The 27780-nt window shown below is 51.0% G+C and overlaps 1 protein-coding gene across 4 annotated transcripts; it reads right to left on the reverse strand.

Moving 5' to 3' along the window:
- Positions 1-133: 133 nt before the first annotated feature.
- Positions 134-27733, reverse strand: C18H19orf47 (chromosome 18 C19orf47 homolog). 4 transcript variants are annotated; one of them, XM_070771045.1, is made up of 11 exons: positions 27619-27704; positions 25194-25374; positions 22196-22247; positions 18231-18318; positions 18015-18129; positions 16058-16139; positions 13164-13301; positions 11473-11622; positions 9938-10008; positions 7843-8194; positions 134-7178 (listed from the first exon to the last, which is right to left on the reverse strand). In XM_070771045.1, exons 3-11 carry the CDS (start codon positions 22212-22214, stop codon positions 7081-7083), a joined length of 1113 nt encoding a protein of 370 aa, XP_070627146.1. In that variant the 5' UTR covers positions 22215-22247; positions 25194-25374; positions 27619-27704; the 3' UTR covers positions 134-7080. The 4 variants fall into 4 exon arrangements, with proteins under 4 accessions (XP_070627146.1, XP_070627145.1, XP_070627144.1 ...); XM_070771044.1 differs by lacking the exon at positions 134-7178 and having other exon boundaries at positions 7186-8194; positions 27686-27733; XM_070771043.1 differs by lacking the exon at positions 134-7178 and having other exon boundaries at positions 7186-8194.
- Positions 27734-27780: the final 47 nt, after the last annotated feature.

Here is a 27780-nt window from a genome sequence, read left to right on the forward strand (position 1 = left end):
AAATATATGTAAAAGTCAGCCTTGAATTATGCAAGGTTTAGCCGAAGTAAAATAGGGAAATAAAATGGCTGCTTGTTCTGATGTGCCTAAATCTGTTAGCTAGTAACACTGGAGGAGAAATTAAGAGCGTTCCTCAAACAAATCTGATTATATTTAATATTTACTTTTAAATACACAAATAGCATAAATTCAAACTTATAAGACATAGGTGCATTCCCTTTGCCCTTGCAATTTAGCACCTAGATATTTACGCTCTGGATATGTTCACATATGAGCAAACAGTGGTGTGCATAAGAGGCGCTGTTTGTGATAGAAAAAGACTCGGAAACCACCTAAATGTTCACAATAAGGGATTAGTTTCAAAGGTTCATCCACACAAGAGAATTCTATGCAGTTAGTTTAAAAGGAAGCCTCTTTCCAATAAGGACATTACTGCTACTGCTACTGCTAAGTCACTTCAGTCGTGTCCGACTCTGTGTGACCCCATAGACGGCAGCCCACCAGGCTCCCCCGTCCCTGGGATTCTCAAGGCAAGAACACTGGAGTGGGTTGCCATTTCCTTCTCCAATGCATGAAAGTGAAAAGTGAAAGTGAAGTCGCTCAGTCGTGTCGGACTCTTAGCGACCCCATGAGACTGCAGCCCACCAGGCTCCTCCGTCCACAGGATTTTCCAGGCAAGGGTACTGGAGTGGGGTGACATTGCCTTCTCCATAAGGACATTAAAACATGTTTAAATCATTAGCCATCAGGGAAGTGCAAATCAAAAACCACAGTAATAAGATATCATTTGATACCCACTAGGATGGCAATGCAGGAGCCATAGGAGACATGAGTTCGATCCCTGAGTCAGAAGATCCCCTGGAGAAGGGCATGGCAACTCACTCCAGTATTCTTGCCTGGAGAATCCCATGGACAGAAGAGCCTGGCAGGCTACAGTCCATGGGGTCGAAAAGAATCAGACATGACTGAAGCGACTTAGCACGCACACACACAGGACGGCAATAATCGAGAAGACAGATAATCAAGTGTTGGCAAGAATACAGAGAAACTGGAATTCTCATACACTGCTGCTGCTAAGTCGCTCAGTCGTGTCTGACTCTTCTCGACCCCACGGACTGCAGCCTACCAGGCTCCTCCGTCCATGGGATTTTCCAGGCAAGAGTACTGGAGTGGGGTGCCATCGCCTTCTCCTCTCATACACTATTAGTGGCAGAGTAAAATGGTACAGCCACTTCAAACAGTCCGGCAGTCCCTAAAATGGTTAAAAATAGAATTAACTTATGATCCAACAATTCTACTCCTAGGTATATACCCAAAAGAATTGAAAACGTGCGTCTACACAAAATTTGTACATGAATGCTCACAGCAGCATTATTCGTAATAGCCAAAAGGTAGAATCAACCATCAACTGGACAAACAAACTGTGTTATATCCATACAACGCAATAATATTCATCAATAAAAAGAAACGAAGTACTGCAATGTGGATGAACCCTGAAAACATGCTAAGTGAGAGAAATCAGACACAAAAAGCCACATATTATATGAACCCATTTCTATAAAATGCCCCCAAGAGGCAAGTCTCTGTAGACAGCAAATTAGTAGTTCCCAAGGGCTTGGAGCAATGGCGTGTGGGGCAGAGCATGGTAGGACTTGGAGATTGATGCTTAAGGAGTGTGGGTGTTTCTTTTCAGGATAATGAAAATACTCTAAAATTATGGTGTGTGCGCGTGTGCTCAGTCGCGTCTGATTCTTTGGGACCCTATGACTGTAGCCCCCCAGGCTTCTCTGTCCATGGGATTATCCAGGCAAGAATACTGGAGTGGGTTGCTGTTCCCTTCTCCAGGGGATCTTCCCAACCCAGGGATGGAACCCACACTTCCTACATCTCCTGCACTGGCAGGCGAACTCTTTACCACTGAGTCACCTGGGAAACCCAAAATTATGGTGATGGACACACAGTTCCATGAACAAAAGTCATTGAAACATGAGCTTTAAATGGGTGAATTGTCTCATATGTAAATTATATCTCAATAAAATGTTTTTTAAGTTGTTTATGTACTGATATGCAATGATCTCCAAGATATAAAGTATTAATAATTAAAAAAAGCAAAGTATAAAACTATCACATATGCTACCATCTGAGTGGGAAAAAAATATAGTTATGTTTGTAAATGAAATGTTTCTGGAAGGACACATAAGACCCCAGTAATACTGATGGCTTCTGGAGAGGAAAACTGGATGGCTGAGGGATCTAGAGTAGGAGAGAGAACTGCTATTTTTTAATTGCTCTCAGGTACCCAGAGAGTATTAACACAATGGACACCTGGGTGCCCACAGCTTTAAAACGACTGCCACACTGCTGGGCCCTATGCACACCCCTCCAGTCACAGTCCAGCCCACCCCAGAAGGCGTCTACTATCCTTCACTTGGAACTGATCATCCCCATGCACTGGCTACATTTACTACACTCTTAAGTATCTGTAACCAATACACATTATTTTGCTTTTTTGGTTGTTGTTGGCTGTGCAGCTTGTGGGATCTCAGTTCCTTGACCAGGGACTGAACCCAGGCCACAGCAGTGAAAGCCCAGAACCCTAACCACTAGGCCACCAGTGAACTCCCTATTTCGCATATCTTTAAACTACACATATTCTTCGGTAGTTTGCTTTTACCACTCAATGTTTTGCTTTATTCATATTAATATGCACAACTTTAGTTTTCATCAAAGTATAATATCCACACTCAATACACAGTACATCCAGGATTGACGTGTAAGTTTTCAAGATGATCTCTCATCCCTCTTCTTACAATGAGACACTGCCTTTCCTGTCTTGAGAGCCACGGCCTGTGGTCCCTCTTGAATCTGGGCAGGCTAGTGACTGTGGCAGAAGTGAAGCAAGGTGACTTCCAATGCTAGGTTAGAAAAGGCAACACACTTTTCCCTGACTCTTAAGAAGAGTGCACTTTGAATCCAGCTGCCATGTTGTAATAAAGCCCAGGTCACATGGAGGAGCCACAGGCAGGCATCCTGGCTGACGGCCCATGCTGAGATATTACCTCAGTACCAGTATTGGCTAACCACCAGACAACTGAGGAGGCTTTCAAGAGGACACCGGCCCAGCCAAGATCTTACACCAAGCACATGAGAGCCCCAAGTTACAACAGTCTAATTGAGCATAGTCAACTCCCCATAACCACAGGAAATGATTACTGATTTAAGCCACCAAGTTTTGAGGTGCTCCACTATGCATTAGGTAACTAGAATATATATGCTACAATCTGCCCATTCTCCAGCTGACGGATATCTGAGTTGTTTCTAAGCTTATGCTACTACAACAGTGATCTTACGAACATTCTGATACTTGCCCTGGATGCATGTGTAAATTTCTCCAGAATGGTAACTGGTGGATTGGTGAATACGTCATCTTCAATTACGCTACAACATATCAAACTGTTGTCCAAAATGCTGATGCCAACTTACATTCCAACAGCAGTCTACGCACTACTACTATCCTACATCTTCCCCAACACTTGAGACTTTAATCTTTTCGCCAGCCCACTGGGCACGAAAGAGTCTTATTGTATACATCCTTTTGTACCTTTGAATTTCGTGTTGTTTGCATGAATTAATGCAAAATAATCTGATAAATATATGCTAATAAATGACTGCTTTTCTGTTTTAAACATGTTTTCTATATTGGGGTTCCATACTAAGATTACTTTTTGTTTTTTGGCCACGCCACATGTCTCTCATTATGCAGCTGCCTAGCCCAGGCTCATCTCCACAGGGGTGGCTGCAGGGTTCCCAGAAGCAGCATAAACAGGCAGGCTCCACATGTGCAAAGACCTCTTAAGCCTAATTAACTTAGCAAAGCACATCCTTTGTACTTCCTGACACCTGGGTGGTGGTCCACATTACCTCTTCACATCCCCTGATCCCCTTCCTCCAGCGGCCTCCAATTGGACGAGCCAAACTGCTCTTAATTCCTTTCTGGAATGGGGTGATACATGTATAAGTAAATCATTTGAAGAATGCCAAGACTTTGGGGGAGAACCCATTGGGATGTGCTGTTGACCCAACGTCAGTGTTTGCACTGAAGTGGTGTCATTGGAGTTCTCCCAATTCACCCCTGAACCCAACCCACCTTTCCCCAAGCAGCACTACTTGTAATGACAAGGAACTGGAAACAACCCGAATCCCCTTCCCTGAAGGACTGGTTGAGTAAGCTAGGCCATTAACATGTATGTGCACATCCGTGCATACTGTGTTCCTCTGGCTATCTGTATGCATGCACGTGTGTGTGTGTGTATGTGTGTGTGTGTGTGTGTGTGTGTACAGACACATCTCTGGAAGGGTGAGCCAAGACACTGCTAACACTGGTGGCCTCTGAGGAGGGGGCTTGGGAAGAGACTTTTCACTGTGAAGCCTTTGTATCTTGGCATTTTACACTAGGTATATGTAGTCTTTTGGGTTGGCCAAAAATTTCATTCAGGATTTTCCGTGAGATGTTTATGGAAAAGCCAAATGAACTTTTTGGCCAACCCAATACTTATGCTCGAAAATGTTTCAGAGAACCAGAGGAAAAAATAATACACCCCTGTGGGCCACAGCTGTTGGGGCTGGCTTGGGAGAATCACCGAATCAAACGGGTGGGACGCTGGGAGGCTGAGGGGTCCAGCTCCGCCCTGTCAGGCAGGCGGTGGTAGGGTGGGCACCACCCTCAAGGCCCACGGCCTTCCAGAGCTGCAAGTGCTCTGGGGTAAGTAACGGGGTAGTGCGTACACACAAACAACTCGAGGATACCCAAAACCACTCTCCCAGGACCCTGCCCTCCCCTTTACAAAAAGGGGCCCTGTTTCCAATCTGCAGCTGAGGCAGCGCAGGGCAGAGGCTGAGGGGCGAGGTGCCTGCTCACCTCCCAACGTCACACCCAGCGCCGCCACCTGCCAGCTGTCTGTCCCCCTCCGCGCCTCTGTCAGGAGCAACCGTGACTCGACTTACCTCACAGCAGGTAAGCTTGTCATGATAAGGGACATGTTTTTATATCATTTTAGTTCCTATTACGCATTAAGAAATTATCCTGTGCTCTTAAATTTAGTAACTGAAACCCCGCCAGGCAACCCTGGCAGTTGCTCAAGTTATCCATGAAGTGGAACTCAAGGAAATCGCTAGGAGGGTGTTTAAAGACAAAAAGAAGAGGTGAAGAACCGCAAGGAAAGTGTCTCTGTGTGTGAGCGCCTCCTTGTGGCCCTGACACAAATGGGCGGCCTCTGGGACCTTGACATCACCATCATTTGCTGTCCTTCTGAGGTCTGGCCTGGGCCAGAGGTGGGGTCTATGGCTCCTCTATCACTGCCCCTCATACTGAAGTCTGGCCCCGCACACCGCAGGCCCAGTGCGTGGGACTCTGCCTGACATGCAGCAGCCTCCCGGCATGACGGCGCCAACAAAATAAAAATAAACAGATGATCGTTTATGAAGACAAAACAGGTCTGAAATGGATGACGGTTATACAACAGTATGAATGCACTTAGAGCCGCTGAAGAGGGCACGTAAGAACGGTTCAAATGGTCAGTGTTGTGTTGAAATGGAAAATGGAAAAAAAAAAACAATGCAAAAAAAAAAAAGGATGCAGTCTAACCTCATCTTTACCTGCTCTCAGTTCTCCTCCTAACTCCCTGACCACTCCTTGGTAATCTCCTTATCAGAGACTATTCTCTAGGTGGGAAAAGCACCCCCACTCCCTTCTGGGTCCCCTCCTCTCTCTGGGTTCTTCTCCGGCTAGTATCACCAGGCCTGCAGCTGTGAACAAGCCTGTGCCCTGAGTGTTCCCCGCAGGCTGCTTACCTCTCAGTCAACCTGGTGAAACCTGAGTGCCCTTCCGCCCCACCCAGCGCTACAGAACAGCACGTTCCTCTGGATGCTCAAGTCCCCCATCCAGGCGTGATCCAGCCCCTTGTCTTTTCCCAAATTCCAACCCATCTGCAGGGAGAATCCTGCTGCCTCTCTCAAGGCACCCCCAAAGTCCGCCCCTGCCTCTCCTCCCCAGCCCACCACTTCCCCCCAGGCCGCCTCCCTGCCTCCATCCCACCCTCCTGACAACTCCTCACGGTGGCCCCAGCAACCTTCATACAAGGCAACTCCGATCACCACCTGTTAGTCTCAAATCCTCCCAAACTCCTCAACGCTCTCAGGAAGGGGCTCAAATTCCTTAGGCCCATCACTCACTCACTCGGTCACCGGCCACGCCGGTCTCCTCCGTGTCCCCCCGTCCCACCTCGGGGCCTTGCCCTTGCCTGTTTACCCTGCTTGAGCACTCTCCTCCTGAACTTCACATAAACCACCCTACAGGTCACCTCCTCTGAAAGGCCTTCTTGCCCCAAACGTCTAAACAGACCCTGATCATGGGCGCTCATCCTTCCTTCCTACTCTGAGCAGCGTGATCACTTTACCACTTGTCTCTCTGGCTGGCGAGGTCAGCCATGCAGACAGGGACGGGTCTGCTTGGCTCACGGATGGAACCCCAGCCCTAGAACGGGCCTGGCCGACAGCAGGTACAGCACAGCAGTGAGACGGTGAACAGCCCAGTCCACAGGAACCCACAGCCTCACAGCGGAGCTGTAACCTGGAAAACCTCTCACAGGCAGACTGGCAGAAACAGGGGAAGCCTATGACGAGGAGGGCAGACAGACAGAGCCCATAGGGGTGCCCAGAGCAGGAGGAGGTGGCCCAAGTGGATGATGACCATGACTTACTCCTTTCACCTCAGAGCTGGCAGCAGAATCATGGCCTACAGGTGTGCAGGGAGCTGCCCAACTCTCCACGGGCACCCCACCCACCCTATGTTGCGTGTAAAAAACAATCCTGCAACTCACCCTGAACAAGGGGAGGGAAACAGTCTGAAAGTCACAAAAATATATTAAAATAGCTGTTTTCTTCTCTCGGTGTTGGCTTCCCATCTCCGTGCCCCTTACCCGCCGCCCGCCACAGACTTTCAGGGAGAAAAAAGGCCCGGGCGGGTGCCCTGGCTACAGCCCAGGATCTGGGGAGGTCCCTCCAGCCTGGGAGTGAGGGCGGCTAACAGTCTCTACTGGCTCGACGCCACCGCCGACGAGGGCGCCGCTGGGAGGCCGGAGGTGCAGGAGGGTCAGGCAGGACGCAGCGGACAGTCGGGCCTTGCCACGGGGACAGAAAACAGAAAAGAAATGAACAGAGTGAAGATCGGGAGAGAGTGGGGGAGGGCAAAGCAGTCGGGGGGCGGGGGCAGAGGCAGGCGGGCAAGGAAGTCACGGGGTAGGGGACACAGAAGCCCCTCCAGGTGCACCCACTCTGGGGGACAGTGAGGCCCCAGAATGCGGGTTTGAGGCAGCAGATGCTGCTGGGAGAGAGGAAGGGCATGGAGGGGAGAAGAAAGGTCCTTGGCATCGGGAGAGGTAAAGGGGGGGTCCTGCCAAGGCCACAGTCAATAGGCGAGAGCAGAGGACGGAAGGAAGGGAAGCCCCAGAGCGGCAAGGCCGGGCCACAGCGACCTTTCGGACTCAGAACACCCAGGTGGCTCTCTGGAAAGCTCAGGCCAGCGGAACACCTGAGGGGGCGACAAGTCGTCCGGAAGCCGGCAGGGAGGGGCGACGCGCCCTCGCTGAAGACTGACGGAGCCGGGAGTCAGGAAAGGGGCCTGCGCCCCGCCCGCGGGCTAGAAGGTCCTCCGGCCCAGTCTTTTGAATACGCTCACGGTGCCCGCGTGGTCCATCTGGGCACCCAGGCCCTCGGTGGAGCTGCTCCCCCGGGGCCCCACCAGAGTCCTCTTAATGGTGACCTTGACCTCAGCTGAGGACTTACTCTTGGTGCTGGTGACCTGGCTGTCCTGGGCCTCGGGCACGAGGGCAGGCTTGCCCAGTCTCTGGATGATGCTGACTTTGGACAGGGCCTCTGGCTTCCTCTCGGGCGCCGGGCGCGAAGAGAGGGCCAGGCGCCGCAGCGTGGGGGCGGCAGCGGTCGGCGCCGAGCTCGTCGCCTTGGCCTTGACAGTCAGTGCAGGCTGCGGGCTGGCCTTGGCGGGGGCGCGGCCTAGCTTCTTCAGGACCCCGGCGTACTGCAGGACAGAGCTGCTGCTGCTGTCGTTGTCACTGTCCCAAGCCAGATCCTCGTCTGTCTCAGGCGTGGCCCCCAGGCGGCTGAAGACTCCGGTGGGCTGGGGGGTCACAGACAGGACAGGTGAGCCACTCGACCTGTAATCACGGAGCTGCCTCATCCGTGCCTGGCCTCGTGGGGCTCGCACTTGGGAAGTGCACCCCTCGCTGACACACTCGATAGTAGTGAGAGCCAGGAGAGGACAAGTCCAGGGAACTGGGGGAGCCCAGAGGAGACCACTCCCTGCCGAAGTTAGGAGAAGGCACCCTGGAGAAGGGACATCTAGGATGAGATCTGAGAGCTGAGTGAAGAGCAGGAGGGAGAGCGGAGGTGAAAGAAAACCGTCTGCAAAGGTCTATAGAGGACCGACAGAGAAAAGGCGAATTTGGTCAATCACTCCACAAATAATCTCTGAGTCCCAGCTCAGTAACTGGCCCGTATTGGGCAGTGCTGGGGACTCAGTGCTGACCAAGATGGGCCCTGCCCCACTCACAGGGGGCTTACAGTCTAGCGGGGAAGACAGAGCCGGCATCGGACCTCACACAAGTAATTCTCCAGTGATGACAGGACTGCATGCTTGGGAGGGCAGGGGTGGGGTGGGGGCAGTGGAGAGCTGTGGACAGCAAAGCCTCGTCTCCTCGTTGAGTTCAGGGACACTTTCTTTGAGGCTTTGCTGTTTAAGCAGAGTAAAGTGCACCCTCAAAGTCCTCCAGGCACAAGTAAGAGTCATATTAACGGGGTGCTTGCCCAGCTCTTTCCATGGCAGCATCTTTAAGCCAGGTTATCCTGAGCATTACAATCACGCTCATTTAGGAGATGAGAGAAAGATTTAGGAAATGAGAGAAAAGCCAGAGTGGATGAGCCCTGGTGAGCAAGCAAGGAGAGGCAGCTGGCAAACTTGGCCAGTGTGAATCTGAGGCGCCGTTTCAAGACGCTCACCAGGGACTCCCCTGGCGGCCCAGCAGTTAGGACTGTGCTTCCACCACCGAGGCTGTTGGTTCAAGCCCTGGTAGGGAAAGTTCCATGTGCCGCTCAGTGCGACCAAAAAAAAAGATGCCGACCAGGCACCAGACAGACCCCGCCACACAGGTATACCTCATGAGTCTTCACAACTACTCTGTGAGGCAGGGACTATACAGAGGAGGAAACTGAGGTGAAATGGTCAAGGCCACGAAGCCAGGCAATGGCAGAGCAGGATTCATGCCAGGCGACGGGCTCAGGCTGCGTCTCCTAACCACATGCCGTGCCTGGAGCCTGCGGGACTGCAAGTGGAGGCAAGATCAGGCTGCATCCTGGGCTGGTGAAAAGCCTCTGAAGGGTTTACAGTGGGCGAGGAGGGCAGAAGGGGCCTGTCCTATGGGTCGTAGGCACTGCTGCTGTGGGGAAGGGGCTGGAGGGCTTCCCCTGGAGCTGCACAGACACCAGCTAGGGGGCCACTGCCCATCCCAATGGGACGAGGCAGCAGACAGGAGACAGATGGTGCCCTCAGACTCAGGATTGCCTGGAACGGGGGCATGGAGCCCCCGATACAGGAGGAGGAGGTACTTTGGAGGAAGATTCGAGGCCAGTTAGGGGACATGCTGGTGGGAGGGGTCCCAGGGCACTGTCCAGGGGTCTGCGAGATCCCTGGGGCTAGAAATCGGGAGAGAGATCAGGGTAGCAGACAGACACGGAGTACAGACAAGGGCGCTGGACTGGAAAGCTACGTGAGACAGGGTGAGGTGTACGCAGGAAGCACCAGGAATGACACTCAGGGAAGACCAAGCTTTGAGAGGCCCCAGGGGCTCCCCCACTTTCCACTCACTTTATTCCCCGTTGTGGTGTCTGCCTTGGTCTCAGCGCCGAGGCGATCAAACACAGATGTCCTGTGGAGACCTGGGAGGGAAGTGAGGTCATTAGCCAACGCCTGGGGGTGGCCCCTGCAGGCCTAAGCCCGGCTAAGCACTGAGCAAACAGGGAGGGGTCATCATGGCCAGCCCAGACCCCAGGAAGCCCTGGTCCAAGCAGGCGCATGCTGGACCGAGTCAGGTTTTATGTCTATGTTGTCCGCTAACACTGACCTTAACCCCCACACTTCTGGTCAATGTCAAATGTGAGAAGGATCAATTAAAATGGACACTTTCAGTCCTCAGCTCTTGGTACCAATTCAAGAAGTGTCTGTGTGGGAAGAGTTCTCAATCCCTACTGCTTCCTTCCCCTCTTCTGGGGGCCTTGGGCCTCTAAGAGAATCTGAAAAATGGTAAGTGAAAGTGAAGTCACTTAGTCGTGCCCGACTCTTTGCGACCCCATTGACAGTAGCCTGCACCAAGCTCCTCCGTCCATGGGATTTTCAAGGCAAGAGTACTGGAATGGATTTCCATTTCCTTCTCCCCTCCCTAAATAACAGTTTGAAGAGCCATCAACAGAAGAATGTTCACTAGATTACGATACAGAAGTACTATGGAAACACTGAACAGCCATTAAAAAGAATGAAGCAGATCCATGTGCACTAATGTGAAAAGAGCTCAATAACCTTATACGACAATACATACAGGATGAGACTATGTGTGCTTAAAAAGAAAAAAAAGCCAAGATGTATGTAAACACACAAACAGATGCATTTGAGTTCATAGACGCTGCTCTGGCAAGGTTCACAATATACGTGAGATACAAGTTTGCTTTTACTGCCTCTGCATCCACTGAATGTTTTTTCATGAGAATACACACAATATTCTAACAGAATGCAGGGCTTCAGCAGGAGTAAAAAATCCACCTGCCAACGCAGGAGACAGAAGACATGAGGGTTCGATTCCTGGGTCAGGAAGATCCCCTGGAGAAGGAAATGGCAATCAGCTCCAGTACTCTTGCCTGGAAAATTTCATGGACAGAGGAGCCTGGTGGGCCACAGTCCACGGGGTCACAAGGAGTCAGACACAACTGAGCACGAAAGGAATGCTGTAAAGAAGAGCATCTTCATACCACCAGATAAACTCCAGCTCTGGACTGAACCTCAACCTGACCCCTCTGGCTCATCACGATGGTTCCTACTGTTTGGGGCACTGTCCTCAGCCAGGCACAGTCACTGGCTTAGCAGGCAGACCAGCACTGGATCCGTGCCACCATCCGGGGAAGAGACGCCCGCTGAGGCGCCGAGGATCCCTGCTATGCTAATTGCAGGACACGAAGGTAGAGGTAGTGATGCGCCCCTCTCTACTATGGCCACCATTGCTGTCCCCGGGGTCCAAGGCCCCCTGGATCCCCCTCAGAGCCTGCTTCTGGGCCAACACCTGTAGAACGTGACCAACCCTGCAAGACGCAGCAAAAAGGAAACACAGCCTCCGCCCCTCCCCAGGCCAGTACCTTTTGCTGCCTGCTGCTGCTCCAGGATCTTCCGGGTCCGGGGGGTGGTGCCTTTGGGCATGTTGATAATGTACTTTCCCTCCATCTCGGCGGTGACCCGGCGCCGCTTGGTGGGAACACTCAGGCTCTCCTCCTCTCGGCGGGCCAGGGCTGTTGGGGGATAGGGGGGATGGTGAGCATCTTCTGGGAAGGAATGTCCACTCAGGGTGGGGGGCTGGACGCCCTGCAAAGGGCACACATGTGCCCTTTATCTCCACACGTTCTCATGACCAGAATCCCTTCTCTTCCCAACCTCCCCTATGGTCACTGACTGAACCACCAAGAAAGTCAGGGGTCTGGGCCCAGTGGGGTTGCAGAAGGCTATGGCTGGCCTCCCGGGCTCTCTGTGGCCCTGACCCTCCCCCTAGCAGGCTCGTCTCCCAGGCCAGCCAGAATACTCTCAGATAGGAAACTGCTGGGTGGTGGACAGGCCATCAAGGTAATGGCTTCACAGGTATGATCATTTGTTAAAAATCATTCAAGCTATGTACTTACAACGTGTGCATTGTGCAAAAGTAAATTACACCTCAACTTACAAAGATAAACAGAATCTCCTCTACTGTGCTGAAGGAAAGAGAACCATCCATCCCAGGCCCCGCATCTTTTCACTACTTTAGGAATGAATTTTAACTTTCTCGCTCATGGCCCATAAACCGAACAATCAGAAGGAGGAGGAGGCGCTTCCAGACACATGGCCAAAAGGGAGCACCTGTGATGAGGGTGGATGGGGCGTGCTGGGGCTGGGCGCCAGAATAGCCACACCACCTCCCTGGGCCTTGCTTTCCACATGGCCCAAGATCACTGGGCTGTGAGGGTGGACTCAACAAAGGCAGAAACGCGTGACAGACAGAAGGCGGGCTGGGAAGCCCAAAGGCCATGCCCCACTCCCAGCTCACAAGCTGAGACCTGGAAGAGCAGCGGCCAAGCGTAGAAGAGTCTACGGAGGAGGAGGGCCCTGGGAGAAGGGAATGTTGGGGCAAAGGCCCCACGATGGGAAGGACCCTGGAGGGGAATGGAGGCAGCAGGCAAGACATGAACCCACAGGGCCCAGTAAGGCCACGTGGGAAGATGACTTTACTAAAGGGACAATAGGAAGCCCTGGAGAGTTCTAGACAAGGGTGGGAAAGGATCAGATGGAAAGTTTTAAAGGATCCCTCTGGTGGCTAAGAGGAAAGGTAGCTTCTTTACCTTTGACCCCAGGCATCAAGCACAGGGCCGGGCACCAGTGCGGGGCTCAGTGACCATCTGTTAAAAAAGACTGAACCACCCATAGTCAACAACACTGTACTGTACACTTAAAGTTTCGTGAAGTTTCATGAAGTAGTTGATCTCACGTTAAGTGTTCTCGCCACAACAAAATAAAAATTACACAGACTGAACTGGCCCCTGCGTGAGAACTGCAACGGGCCCACGATGCTCACTGACACCATCTCAAGGGCTTCCAACCGTCCGCGGAGGAGGGTAGCGCCAGCCCTCTTCGATAGACGTGGAAGGCGAGGCCCCCAGAGAGGCCGTGACCGGACCGAGTCTGAACGCTGTGCATACCCCATGGCCTGCACAGCACTTTGCAGCGTCAAGAACACATCCCCCAGATGCCGTCTGCCAACCCACATGGCCCTCAGCTCCTCCCGCCCATGCCCACGTCTCCTCACCAGCAGCCTTGGCACTCTTTGCTGCCATCTTGTTGGACACGGTGACAGAGATCTTGGAGGTGCTGGTGTCTGGCCGCCTCGGGGGGGTGCCGGGTGGGGAGTCTCGGTTCAGGCTGTTGGTGATCATTCGGGAGGCAGCTGGCAGGAAGAGGAAAGAGGAGAGTCCAGTGAGACGGGGCCCCGGGAAGGCAGGCAGGCTGGGGAAGGCCACCTTGGGACTGAATGGGCTGTACTGTCAAGACAGGGAGGCCTGGAGAGGGCCTGTATTCCAGAGACTAGTCCAGCCTTCCTGGCTCAGGGGGGCCTTTCCTGAGGCCCAGACCAGATGGTTCTGAGCACCCTTCATCCATCGGTCCTGTGCTGGTCATCCAGCCCTGTGCTGAGTTCTTCCCTCCCCCTCCCCCACAGCCTTGCTTTCCTCCAGGACCTTCCTCCTCCAGAAAGCACACACCTTCTCGGGGTGCCTGCTATCTGTCTATCTGCTGTCTGGCTGGCTCACAGCTCCCCCAGTACCAATGGGCCTGCTCTGTCTCTTCATTCAGGTCTCCTCTCAGACTCAGCCTACTCAGAGAACACTTCCCTGACTGCCCTCTCAACTGCTACCACTTCTACCCTACACTATTCTTCTTCATAGTCTGTATTACTGCTGGATGCGCGTGCATGCTCAGTCACTTCAGTTGTGTCCGACTCTATGCGATGGACTGTAGCCCGCCAGGCTCCTCAGTCCATGGGATTCTCCAGGCAAGAATACTGGAGTGGGAAGCCATGTCCTCCTACAGGGGATCTTCCCAACTCAGGGATTGAACCCACGTCTTCTGCGACTCCTGCATTGCAGGTGGGTTCTTTACCCACTGAGCCACCAGGGAAGCCCATTACTGCTGGACATTCAAGTACATTTATCTGTCTACTGGCAGATTCGCCCATGAGACTGCAAGCCTCAAGAGGAGATATTGTTTGTTGCTGTGTCCTCAGCGCTTCACAGGTCTTCAATAATAAACATCTACTGAAAAGATGAACAGGGTCACCGAACCTCCCAACACCCCTAGCAGACAGGCTCTGCTGCAAACCAACTTTAAAGATGAGGAAACTGGGGGGACTCAGGGAGAAGGGTCACCCAGCAGGAGCCCTGGGCAATGTAGGTATGCCTTCAGCTGGGTTGGGACAAGAAAAGAGGTGACCTCCCTTGGAGGTAGGGAGCAGTTTCGGATACCCCTTCTCCTGCTCCACAGGAGAAGGGGTGTCTCAGGTTGCAAGATGGGCTACAGAGAGCAGACTGGAGGGCCAGCTCTAGCCTGGGAAGGGGAGGCCAGTTCTAGCCTGCTCCAGGAGCAGCTGCTGCTAGCTTCAGGGGTGGGTTTCCTGAGCTTCTGGGGGAACTCGCAGGGGAGGGGGCAGGGGGGTCTTCATGCTACCACTCCTTGCCCAATAGGCCTAGGAATACCCCCCACAATGGCTTTCAGACTTTGCTACTTTGTCCTACCCCCCCCCCCAAAAGTTCTCTCTTCCTGCAGTGTGCTACCTCTCAAAGCCTCCTGAAATCCTTCATGTGACCCTCAGCACAAGATTATAATTTCCTATTGCTTGGTTGTTTTTAACTATAACTACAGTATACAGAAAAATACATCAAAGCTACACAGACCATTTAACATCAATTCCCATAAACCAGGACTTTCCCAGTGGTCTAGTGGTTAAGAGTGGCTTCCACTGTAGGGGTCATGGGTTTGATCCCTTCTCAGGGAACTAAGGGTGGGTGTGTGCTTGTGTGTGTAACTTAAATGAATTACTTTGCTGCACACCTGAAACTAACACAACACTGTAAATCAAGTACATTTCAACAAAAATTTTTTAAAAACCTTGGGTCAGAAGATCAGTTCTTCATTATCAGTAAGTGCACATTTAAAGTACTAAATTTGAAGTACTAAATTTTGCAAAAGGTGACCTCTTACTCTGAAAAGATTTCAACTACTTTGAAATAAAATTTTTTTTTAAATGTGTGTTTATATCAGTTTGGGGGAAGCCTGTTAAGCAGCAAAGGCTAATCAATATGTACGTATGTATGTATGTCAAATTTTTCAAGTGTCACACTGCTAAAAAATTAGAAGTATAAACACAGTTGATTCTTATCATTCAGATTCTGTATTTATAAATTGGCATATTTACAAATTTATTCATAACCTCAAAACCAATACTTGTGGGTTTCTGTGGTCATTTACAGACAGGCACAGAGAGGCAAAAAACCTGAGCTGCCTAAAGCATGTTCCCAACCGAGGTCAAACAAGGCGACGCACTGCCCTCCTGCTCACATAGTAAACAGGTCTATTCAATGCTCCCATCTATTCCCGGTCTCCTCAGCCTTATTTTCACATCTTTGTGTTTTTGTTAGTGATTCTGCTGTTTAAAGTGGTCCCCAAGCTTGGTGATAAGATGCTGTGTAGTGTCCTAAGTTCAAGAAGGCGGGGATGTGCTTTATGGAAAAAATATGTGTGTTGGATAAGCTTCATTCAGGCATGAGTTTTAGTGCTGTGGGCTGTGAGCTCACTGTCAATGAATCAACAATATATTAAATAAGGTCTTTTAAAACAGAAACACACATAAAATAAGGTTGTATATTGGTCAGATGATGAAGATGTTGTGACCAGAAGCTTGCAGGAACCTGACCCCACATTTCCCTGGGAGCAGTGACCAGTAGTCACTGACTCAGTGCTCCCAGTGGCTTTGCAGAATGGAACGACCACAAATGAAAACTGACCGTATGCAGTCACTCACCACCTCATCTATCCCTAAGAGAGGAGAGCCTCGGATGGCCTTGCTTCCACCTCTGCAAAGTCCAGGTGTGTCCCCTTCACTACAGAGCATAGGAATGAAGGAAAGAGGCCTCAACAGACAGGACTCACCGCTAGAGGCACCTCGACGAATCTCGCTTGGGAGGGGGCTGGGGCTGCAGGGCACCGACTCAGTGGCAGCTTTGCACATATCCTGTAAAGAAAACAGGTGCCTGGAGTTACCATGGGGATGGGATGTGAGGTGGAGGAAAAGGGGACCCAGATATCTGAGCAAAACTGGGGGGGATCAGAGCCTGAGCTGTTAGAGAAGAGATTTCAAAACATTTCACTCCTACTTGCAAGTTTTAAGTCGTTTCAGTCATATCCAACTCTTTGTGACCCTATGGACTGTAGCCTACCAGGCTCCTCATTTCATTGGAATTCTCCAGGCAAGAATACTGGAGTGAGTTGCCATGCCCTTCTCCAGGGAATCCTCCTGACCCAGGGATTGAATCCATGTCTCTTTCGTCTCCTGCATTGGCAGGCAGGTTCTCTACCACTAGCACCACTTGGGAAGCCCAACTTATAAAAAAGCACCAGACAAAACCAAACCGAGGGACACACTACAGAACAGCTGAGCAGTACTCTCCAAAACCGTGAAGGTCTAAAACTCGGCAAGAGCAGGAAACTGACCCAAGTCAAAAGAGACTAAGGAGACACATGGAGTAAATGCCACGTGGTATCCCAGAGGAGAAAAAACAGTGGAAAAACGGGAGAAACCCAGAGAGTCCGTAGCTTAGTTAATACCAGCATGTGCACATGCGGTCGCTCAGTAGTGTCTGACTCTCTGCGACCCCATGGACTGTAGCTCACCAGGCTCCTCTGTCCTTGGAATCTTCCAGGCAAGAACACTGGAGTGGGTTGCTATTTCCTTCTCCAGGGGATCTTCTGACCCAGAGATCAAACTCACGTCTCCTGCACTGGCAGGTGGGTTCTTTACCAACTGTACCACCTGGGAAGCCCAGTAACAGCATAGTAATGTTTCTTTCTTAGTTTTGACAAATGTGTCATGGCTATGTAACTTGTTAACATTAGGGGAAGCTGGGAGAAGGAAATACAGAAACTTTGTGCACTACTGTTGCAACTTTTCTACAAATCCAAAATCAGTCTCAAATTTAAAAGCTTAAAGAAAAGAACACATTTTGCTCTGTGACCTCTGGGATAACTCAGACAACATCCCTGGCTTGAGAAAGCCCTTGCTGCAGGGTCCTGTCCAGGATGATAGGCAGATGAAAGCCCGGCCCTGGAATGCAGAAAGCCTCTAAAATTAATGAGAAAAATCCCAATGACCACCATGTGGTAAGTGGAGTGCTTGAGAGTGCAGCCTCTGCAGTAAGCCTCCCTTACTGGAGGAAGGAGTCAGTAAGCTGGTAATGTGTATAAAGGATGAAGACAGGGACTGGCAGGCCATGGCAAGAGCCTGGAAGTGCTAATGATCACAGCTAAAGCAACTCTTCACTCCAGGCCTGGCACTTGGTGCCATACACACTATCTGGTAGACGGCCACAGAGGCACCATTCAGAAAGGGTGAGTGCAAGGCCTGTTTCAGTGACGGGGGGAGGTGAAATCACTAGTCCAAGGTCACTGTCAACAGAAAGCCCAAGAACCAAACCACCATGCTATTGGCCAAGTCACCAACTGTGTCCCACCTTGGAAGCTCCTATTTTGGTGACAGAGAAGAGTCACGGTAAGAATAACTATGATGAGAGAAGGAAAAACTAACAGTAATAATAATAATACTTACAGAGCGCCCTTAACGAGCCCCTGCTGTGTACACTGTGCTAGGGCTTTATGTAGCTTAATACTTACAATCCCCCTGCAAAACAGGTTTGCCTATGTGTATTCTACAAGTGGAGAAAGTAAGGTTCAGAGAGGTTAGGCAATGTGCCCCATGTCACACAGCAAGCAGTGGAACTAACCTTGGAGTCCAAGTATGCCTACCTTTGCTTCCAAGCCTCCGATTGGTTCTACCACCATGCCTCCATCCCACCCTAAACCCAGAAACAGAAGCGTGGAGCAGAGCGCCCACCTGGCGGTGCACCACCTTGGCATGCTTGAGGATGGCAATGATGTCGCCCACCACAGTCACGCCCAGCTCATTCATGATCTCCTTGTTGAGGTCCAGCAGCATGCTCTTCTGGATTCTGCAGGGAAGGGTCACAAGTGAGTTGGGGTGGGTGGGCTGGCCTGTTCCCTAACTCCCCTCCTTTCCCCAAGGTCAGCCCTGTCCCCTCAGCAGCCTTACCTATTATCCACAAACATCACGGCATAATTGACAGCAGGTCCTGGAGGAATGCCAGCTTCCTTAAAGAACTGGATCCACTCAGAAGTGGCTGAGGGCGTGGAGGTGTAGACAGGGCTTATTATTCACATGATTCTCCTTAGAGAACAGCAGCAGCAAAACCACAACAGCAGCAGCTCCCATAAATTAAATGCTTATCAAATGCCAGGCCCTGAGCACGCCACGTAGACGACGAAACTAAGCTGGCCTGCCAGCTCTGTGAATTCAGCACTGACACCTCCACTTGGCCAAGGAGGAAACTGAGGCAGGGAGAGGCTGGACGCCCGGCTCCAGGCCACACTGCTAACAAGAAGCAGACTCCCCAAGCCCCTGTGCTCCTGGACTGCCCTTCTCCTCACAACTTTGCCCTGCCTGGAGCATGACGACCCCCAGCAACCATTGTCCCCCAGGCTTGGCCAATGACTGGGGGCGGGGGGAGTCAGGACTCTGGGTTCTCCACCCAGGTCTCCATCAGCACATGCAGGCCCAGAGCGTGACAGAATCCACAGGTGGGCGGAAAGAAGGTTTGCACAGCTGGCCTCTGGGTGTCAGCAAGCATCTCCGCTACAACACACACACACACACACACACACACACACACACACACACACAGAGGAGCAGCCCAGCCTCAGAAAGGAGGTCATGAGCACAGGCTTTGGAGTGTGGGTTGGAATCCTGGCTTTGCCATCTCCCAGAAAAAGGACTCTGGGGAAGGTAGCACTTGGTGCTCGGTCTCCTCTGGGGTCATACATTCCACAAGCGTGTACTCAGCAGTGGCACACACCGGGTCCCGCTCTAGGCACTGGGGATACTGCAGGGCTCAGAGTCCCTTCCCTCAGGGAGCAGACACTCTGTTAGTAAGAGCGCTGACATCCTGGGTCATCGTGCAGACTACAGAGGACACAGAAAGGGCTTGAAATGGCACAAGGCCCAGAGGATGTCCTCCCCCACAGCAGCCGTGATGGTGACGGTGATGGTGATGATGCCCCCACTACACGGGGAGCCTAGACCAGGCAGACTCCATTCACGCAACTTCACTGTTTCCAAAGTTCTTTCTTGGCCTCTTGGGTGTGACCTTCAAAATGACCCTGACCACTCAGGCCAGGTGTCAGAGAAGATCATTGGTTCCAAGTAGAATTTTTTTTCTCACATTTTAGTATCTTGGAAACTAGGCTTTACCTCACGATTGATAGTGTGCCACAATCTAATTAGCAACATTTTTTTTAAAAAAGTCTTTCTCATGGTATATAATGGTACATCCAAAACTCCACGCTATTTTTTAAAAAGGAGAAATTTGGAGTTACTATGCCCATTTTGCTGATAAGACAACTGAGGCTCAGAGCAGGGCAAGTGACACAGTCTGGATGAGACGCTGCATGGAGGGCGGTGGGGATCTCAGGTGCATCCTCTCCCGAGGAGGCCCCTGCCCACCCAGCACAGACCAGTCTCCCCAGGCCTGTGGCAAGTGAGGTGCTCACAGCCTCAGGACTTCTACCAGCCCCGAGGAAAGGATGGACTTTTTTCTTCTTTGCACAAGCACTTTCCATCTGTCAAGACATGCGGGCGCGGGGGGCGGCCTTGGGTTCCTTTAGCCAAAAGCAGGCAGCTTGTCTAAACATCAAAAACTACCAAGTAATAGTTCCATTTACGTGAAATGTCCAGAAGTGGTAAATCTATAGGGACGATCTATAGGGACAGAAAATAGAATAGCAGCTGCCAGGGACCGGGGTGGGAGAGCAGGGGGGCGGGGGGAGTGACTGCTAATGGATATTTGGGAACTGGGGGGAATGAGGAAAATACTTTGAAATTGATTGTGGTGATGGACGCACAAGTCTACAAACACAGATTTTAAAAACCACTGGACTTCCCTGGTGGTCCAGTAGTTAAGAATCTGCCGTCAACGCAGGGAACACCTATTCGATCCCTGGTCTGGGAAGATTCCACATGCCATGGAGCACCTAAGCCCGTGGGCCACAACTACTGAGCCTGTGCTCCAGAGCCTGCGAACCGCACCTACTGAAAGCACGTGCCCTGGAGCCCGTTCTCCACAACAAGAGAGGAGCCCCCCCTCACAGCACCTGGAGAAAACCCCCAAGACCACAGCCAAAAAAGGAAAAAAAAAACAAACCCAATGAGTTGTATGAAATGTGAACTGTATCTCAACTAAGCTGTTATTAGGGGAAAAGGAAACACCACACAGGTTGGAGGCAGCCAGTTGCCTGAAGCAAAGTCCAGGAGCTGCAAGAGACCCGTGTCCGGCCCGCATCATCATTTTGTGTCCTATGAAGGAGGAAGACCTGCTGCCAGTTAAATGGTCATAAGCACCAGCTCTAAGAACCCCCGTTTCAGAAATATTAATCCAGGCCACAATGCGTATCTGGGACTCAAACGGGTGGCTTGCTGTTCACACCAGAAGACAGGCACTAGAATACTCCTAGCAGCTGGTTTCACGGTCCAGAGACAGTACCCACTGACAACAGCACCAAGAAAGAAACGATACCGAGCGCTCACACAGTCAGGACTGTGGAGCAGTGTGAAGCGAGAGCCACGGGGAATTCCCTGGCAGTGCGGGGGTTAAGACTTCCCCTTCCACTGCAGGGGATGCCAAACAGACCCCTGGTCAGGGAGCTGGGTTCCCACATGCCTCCTGGCCAAAAAAAGGAAACATTAAAACAGAAGCAACACTGTAACACGTTTTTTAAAAAAAGGAAAGAACTACAGCTACCCAGAGCACCAGAAATGACCCTCTGGCATTGTGCGGGGCAACAGTAGCCAGACGCAAAAGAACACAAGGCAGGGCAGGACTTCCTTCTTGTAAATTCAAAACCAAGTCTGTAGGAGCGTTTTCATTAGTGGTACAAGATGAAGAAAGGTAAGGAGAGAAGATCGTGGTAGACTCCATCTGAAGGAGGGAGGTGGTGTGACTGGGGTGGAGCCTCGAGGCGGGCAGGCAATATTCTAGTTCTCCACCTGGATGGTTAGATGGGTGGAGGCTTTTTTAAAACCTTTCTTATTGAACTATAAGGTGTACTCACAAAATTGCACACAAGTCGATAGATTTTCATAAACCAACACACCCATGTAACCAGCACCCAGATCAAGAAGTAAAACATTTCCAACATTCTAGAAGCATTCCCCCGGCCTCCCATTCCCTAGGGAGTCACTTCTCCCTGCCTCCCAAGGGCAATAAACACCTTCTAGCAGCACAGTGATTGTGCCTGCTTCTGCGTTTTATTATTTTGACCATGCTGTGCAGCATGTGGTGATCCTAGTTCCCTGACCAGGGGTCAAATCCACGCTCTCTATATTGCAAGTGCAGTCGTAACCACTGGACCACCAGGGAAGTCCCTTCCTGTGCTTTTTGTCAGTGGAATCAAAAAGGATGTACTCAGACGTTTGCTTTCTAATTGCTCTCACGATCACACAAATATGTTTTACGTACTTCTCTATATGTTCAAATGTCCAAAAATTTAAAAGCGACTAGCTAATAATCTCTGTGCTTTGGCAATCCCCAAGTACAAAGTTTAAAGAGAATGTTGATAAAGCTCATGAGAATAGTAACAGCTAACATTTGTTGAGAACTAGGCCCAAGGCTTTACACGCAATCACCTCCTTAATACTTAAACAACATCCCAGGATGTTACGATCTCCATTTTACAGGTAAGAAAATCAAGGCTCTGAGAGGTCATGTGGGTGACCTGCTGGACTTCAGAACCCGAGTTCTTTCTGGCCATAGTATGTTGTCAGGCGGCCAGGATAGCAGAGAGGAGGCGGTCGGCCCTGAGCAGGCCTGGCCCTGCCCCCAGGTTCCTCAGAGCACAGCTGTTCCTGCCAGTGACTGGCCCTCCCTCCCCAACCCGGCCCCCTCAGTTAAGGTCACACCTCAAAAAGGGGGAGAGGGGAGAGAGGGCCCTTGAGAGAAGACTCACCCATAGTCACCGAGACCATTGTCTCCCGGGCCTTCACGCCGCTCCCTGGAGCCTGAAAGAGAGGACAAGGGGAGAGTGCTCATGAGCCACCGCCGGCTAAGTGTCTGTCCGTCTCTTGCTGCCTGTCTGTCTGCCTGCCAGAAGAGAGTTCCTGGGCTGGGGGCTCACAGCCCAGGAATAGCCTGGACAGCTGGCAGGAAGTCAGCCTGGGGCAGAGCTGTCACTGCAAAGATCACTCCTGCCTGGGACAAGGCCCAGGGACAGCAAATGTCCACAGCTCCATCCCTACACACCTCCCAAGTTTCTGGCTGGAAAAGAGAGGGACAGAAAAAAGACCCTCCCTGGCCCAAGACCTTAACCATAAATACTCATTCATTCATTCGAAAACTCTCTCCTGAAAACCTACTGGGTGTGAGGTACTGTTCTAGGGGTCGGGAATACAGAGGTGAACAAAAACCCAGAGCCTGGCCTCTACGTGGTGACACGGTTAAGAGACAGAAAATAACAAGCAAACCAGCTGACAGTGTCGTGTCAGAAAGCCTTCAGTGTCATGAAGAAAACATGGAGGGCCCAGGAAGGGAGGGCTTCTAAATAGGTGGTCTGAGAAGGGCTCTCTCTTTTTTTTTTTTTAGTTTCTTAAAAAAACTTTTTGGCCCCACCATGCAGCACGCAAGATCTTAGTTTCCAGACCAGGGATCGAACCCATGCCCCCTGCAGTGGAAATGCAGTCTTATCCACTGGACCGCCAGGGAAGTCCCCAGGAGGAGCTCTCCAAAGTGACGTTTAAGAGACCAAAGGAGGTGGAGGAGTGAGCCATGCAGTTTTAGAGAGGAAGAGTGTTCCAGGAGAAGGTACAGCAAGTTCAGGGCCCTGAGCCACAAGCCCATCTGGCATGTCCGTGGGGCAGCCAGGAGCCCGCAGGCACCATACCATAGAGGGAGCGAGGAGGTGAGAGCAGCCAGGGACAAAGAGGCGGGGCTCCACTCAGGAGGGGCCCCAGGGCAGAAACGCAAAACCAGTTTTTACTTGGGTAAGGTCAGCGGGTGCCAGAGACACATGACATATGAGTACCAATGGAGACCTTCTCCTGCATGTGAACAGCAGTGCTGAAACAGAACTAAAAGAAACCACTTCCTTACCTGATCCGCCACTACTGACTCCAGGACCCCCTGTGTCCCACACTGCCCTGCCCTGGCCGTCCTCTCCCCCTACGCTGCTCCCCTGCACTCATGCCAGCCCCCAGTTCTGACTCATGTCCCCCACCCCTCCATCACCTACAGGGTGCAGAAGGCCCACTGTCCAGCCCCTTTCTGTGGACCATCACCGACCCCCTCCTACCCACTATTTTGATGGTATCGCAGTGATGGTACTCTGGGGGACTTCCCTGGTGATCTAGTGATTAAGACTCCACCTTCCAAAGCAGGGGACGTGGGCTTGATCCCTGGTCGAGGAACAAAGATCTCACGTGCTACTGGGCAACTAAACCCGAGTGCCAGGGGCAACTAAACCAGAATGCCACAACTAGAAAGGCCTGCACACCATAAGGAAGAGCCTGAGCAGCCAAAAAAAAAACAAAAAAGTCAGGGGGAGGGTGCTTCCCTGGTAGCTCAGTAGTAAAGAATCCGCCTGCCAATGCAGGAGACATGGGTTTGATCCCTGATCCACGAAGATTCCACATGTCTCGGAGCATCTAAGCCTGTGCACCACAACTCTTTAGCCTATGCTCTGGAGCCCAGAAATCACTACAGAACCCACGCACCCTAGACCCTGTGCTCCGCAACAAGAGAAGGCACTGCAATGAGAAGCCTGTGTACCACAACTAAAGAGTAGCCCCCGCGCATCGCAACTAGAAAAAGCCTTGTGCAGCAACAAAGACCCAGCACGGCAAAAACCAAAAGTACATAAATAAATAAAATTATTTGAAAAAGTAAGGACTCTGGAACCAGCACTTGCAGGGTTCAAATTTGGCTCTACCACTCACTAGCTGTGTGACCTTGCCAAGCAACTTCACCAGTCGGGCCTCGGTGTCCCCATCTGTACACCAGGATGGTGCACACATGACTCCCCCAGAGGACTGCTGTGGGGCTAGATCAGTGTCTATGCGCAAAGGACCTGAGAGTGCCTGCTGCATGCTAAGTCCTCTAGAGGTGCTGGCTCTTCTTGCCCCCCAGGCCTCCCATTCCAGCCTTCCCTCCAACACCCAAGGGCTTTGCCGGCTACCCACTCTTCACACAGAATGTCACCTGTGCCTTGCATGCTTGTTTCTCCTGTCCTCCTAGCATGCTCTCCATCACTCTGCATGGCTGCCACCTGCTTTGTGACGTCTTCCCAAAGTCCCCAGGGTGATGCTCTCTCCTCCACCCTCAACAAGGATGAGGAACATGACCACAGGCATCACTTGATCCCGTACTTGGCTCCTAAGATGCCCTTTCCCTTTGGGATGTTACCACTGGACAAGGACAACACAACCAGCATCTCTCAAAGAGCAAGGCCTGAAGGAGGCTTCAGTAAGCCAGACGGAACAACACTACACAGAGCAAGCACTAACTATGCACCAGGAATGGTGCCAGGCATCACGCCGACGCCTCACAACCTCCTCATGAGTGAGGACTATCATTAGCCACATTTTAATCAATGAGAAAAAAAAAAAACTGACTCATTGGGGTGCAGTCATTTGCCAAATGCCACATCAAGCCAGAGCTTTACTGGGATTCAAAAACAAAAACAAGTTATCCCTGATTCCAGTGCCCATGCAGCAGCTCTTGATGAGCGTTCACGTGCCTAACATTGCTGATGAACACACCTCAGAACCTCCTCACCACCACCTGCGGTAGAAAGTAAAAACAGTCTCCAAGTTTCAGGGGACAGTGGCAGGCCTGAGGCCGCACAGCAAGCAACTGAGGGGCCAGGATGTGAACCCAAGTCAGTCCACTGGTCAAGGGATTACTATGAGCTGGGCATTGAGGTCTGTCTTAGCAAAGTTTCAGTTAATACTTACTAGAAGCCTTTAGGTACTGGTATCCTCCCTGGTGGCTCAGTGGTAAAGAATCTGCCTGCAATGCAGGAGACTCAGGTTCGATCCCTGGGTTGGGAAGATCCTCTGGAGGAGGAAATGGCAACCCACTCTAGTATTCTTGCTTGGGAAATCCCACGGACAGAGGAGCTTGGCAGGCTACAATCTGTGGGGTCACAAGAGTCAGACATGACTGAGCAACTGAACAATAGCAACATCTTCCCACTACAGCTGCAGAATTCCCCGTTAGACTCAATTTTCTCTCTCCACCATTAAAAACCTATCTCCCACGCTGACTTTCTGAACAGCGAAAATTATATAATAGAAAAATGACAGCTCCCCAAAATTCAAGTAATTACCATGCACCAGACTCCCTATGCTCAGCCCTTAGAAGGCCTGCCTCCAAAGCTCAATCTTACCACTTCCTAACCCTGACACTGGAAAAGACTCTGATGCTGGGAGGGATTGGGGGCAGGAGGAGAAAGGGACGACAGAGGATGAGATGGCTGGATGGCATCACTGACTCAATGGACTTGAGTCTGGGTGAACTCCGGGACTTGGTGATGGACAGGGAGGCCTGGCGTGCTGCGATTCATGGGGTCGCAAAGAGTCGGACACGACTGAGCGACTGAACTGAACTGAACCCTGACTCTGAGGCAAGTGGTTTAACCTTTCTGGATCGCACTTCCTTCAATTGTAAAATAAGAATGATAGGAGTTATTGTACATCAACTATACTCAAAAAAAAAAAAAAAGGATAGGCGTATCTATTTTTAAAGTGCTTAGTGGGGTTAAGCGTTCCTAAATGCCAAGCTGTTAGAACGATGCTCAGTGGTTTTGTACATGGGCATTAAATAAAATAAGTACATCTTCAGTGAGTCAGGAAAAGGGTAGGACAGTGACTAAGCCAAGACCATCATATGCCAAGTGTGAGCTGAAAACAGAGTATAACTTGACAGGATCCATGAGACCTGACAGCATGGAATCACAAAAATACAAGTCATTCCTTTTTCAATTCTTTCCTTTTCTATCTACAATGTAATAAACCATTCTGCTTCCACTGGAGTTCAGGCTAAGTCCTCCTTTTCACAGCCAAGCAATGCTAGTTTTTCATTAGAAAAGCAAAACAAATTTTCCTTCTCAAATGAACTGACTGGAGAAAAATGAATCAGTGGTTTCAAAGAAAAAGGAAAGCCTAATACTATGGGATTCAGCAAAATAGGACAAATAGTAAGTGGCAGGATGTCGACTGCCTAGCTGCAGATTCGAAGTCTTTCCTATCACGAAGGAAAGTGAAGGAAAGCTGAAGTCGCTGAGCTTCTCCCTCTTCTCTACTTCCTTGCTGGTCTCATCTACACCAATGACTCTTGGAATCATTATGTCGTTATTGTTTAGTCCCTAATTCATGTCTGACTCTCTGCGACCCCACAGACATCAGCGCACCAGGCTTCCCTGCCCTTCACTATCTCCTGAAGTTTGCTCAGATTTATGTCCATTGAGTTGGTGATGCTATCAAACTACCTCATCTTCTGCCGCCCTCTTCTCCTTTTGCCTTCAATCTTTCCCAGCATCAGAGTCTTTTTCAATGAGTTGGCTCTTCACATCAGGTGGCCAAAGTATTGGAGCTTCAGCGTTAGCATCAGACCTTCCAATGAATATTCAGAGTTGATATCTTTGCAATCCAAGCGACTCTCAAGAGTTTTCTCCAGCACCACAACTGGAAGGTATCAATTCTTCAGCGCTCAGCCTCTTTTATGGTCCAACACTCACACCCATATATATGGCTACTGAAAAAACCATAGCTTTGACTATAGGGACCTAAACACCTAATGGGTGTCTGCTATGACCAGTATTATTATTATCGTCCGGATCTATTTATTGAGCTCCTGCTCTACACCATCAGGCCCTATGCTGAGGACTTTACACGCATTTTTCATCACCATCCTCACAATAACTCTATGATATAATGAAGGGATTATTAGCCTTCATCCTATAGACGAGGAAAACGAAGTTCAGATAAGGGAAGGCACAAGTCCGCTACCACAAACTGTAGCTTAGGACTTGAAATCTGTTGGCTCCCAATTTCACGCACCCACACTCTGATCTTCCGTATCAAACACAAACATCATCAACAATACTAACAATAACAGTATAGCAAAGAAGTGTGCAGTGTGCCAGGCGCTGAGCTAGGGCTCCGACAAGCACAAGCTGACTTCTCACTCTCAACCCATAAAGAGGATGCTATAGTCACATCCTGACCCCCATTCTACAGAGCAGGAAACTGAGATTCAGAGAAAGAAACCGCTTGTCCAGAGTCGCACGGCGGCGCCAGGACTGACTCCGGAATCCCGGGGCGCCATTCATCTCCACCGCATCCAACCCATATCCACCACCCCTGGCCCGCGCCTCACCTGGCCCTCGGGGCCCGCGCCCCCTCGCGCCTCCCGCCCTCCCGGCGGCGCCAACTGTCAGACCCACCTCCCTCGGCCCGGCTGCCCGCCCCGGAAGCACCGTTCTCGCCGCCGGAAGACGGGCTTACCCGCCCGCGGCCGCTCTAGCCCACGGGAGAGTCA

Source organism: Bos indicus, chromosome 18 (genome assembly GCF_029378745.1).
Source record: "Bos indicus isolate NIAB-ARS_2022 breed Sahiwal x Tharparkar chromosome 18, NIAB-ARS_B.indTharparkar_mat_pri_1.0, whole genome shotgun sequence".
Classification (NCBI taxonomy): Eukaryota; Metazoa; Chordata; class Mammalia; order Artiodactyla; family Bovidae; genus Bos; species Bos indicus.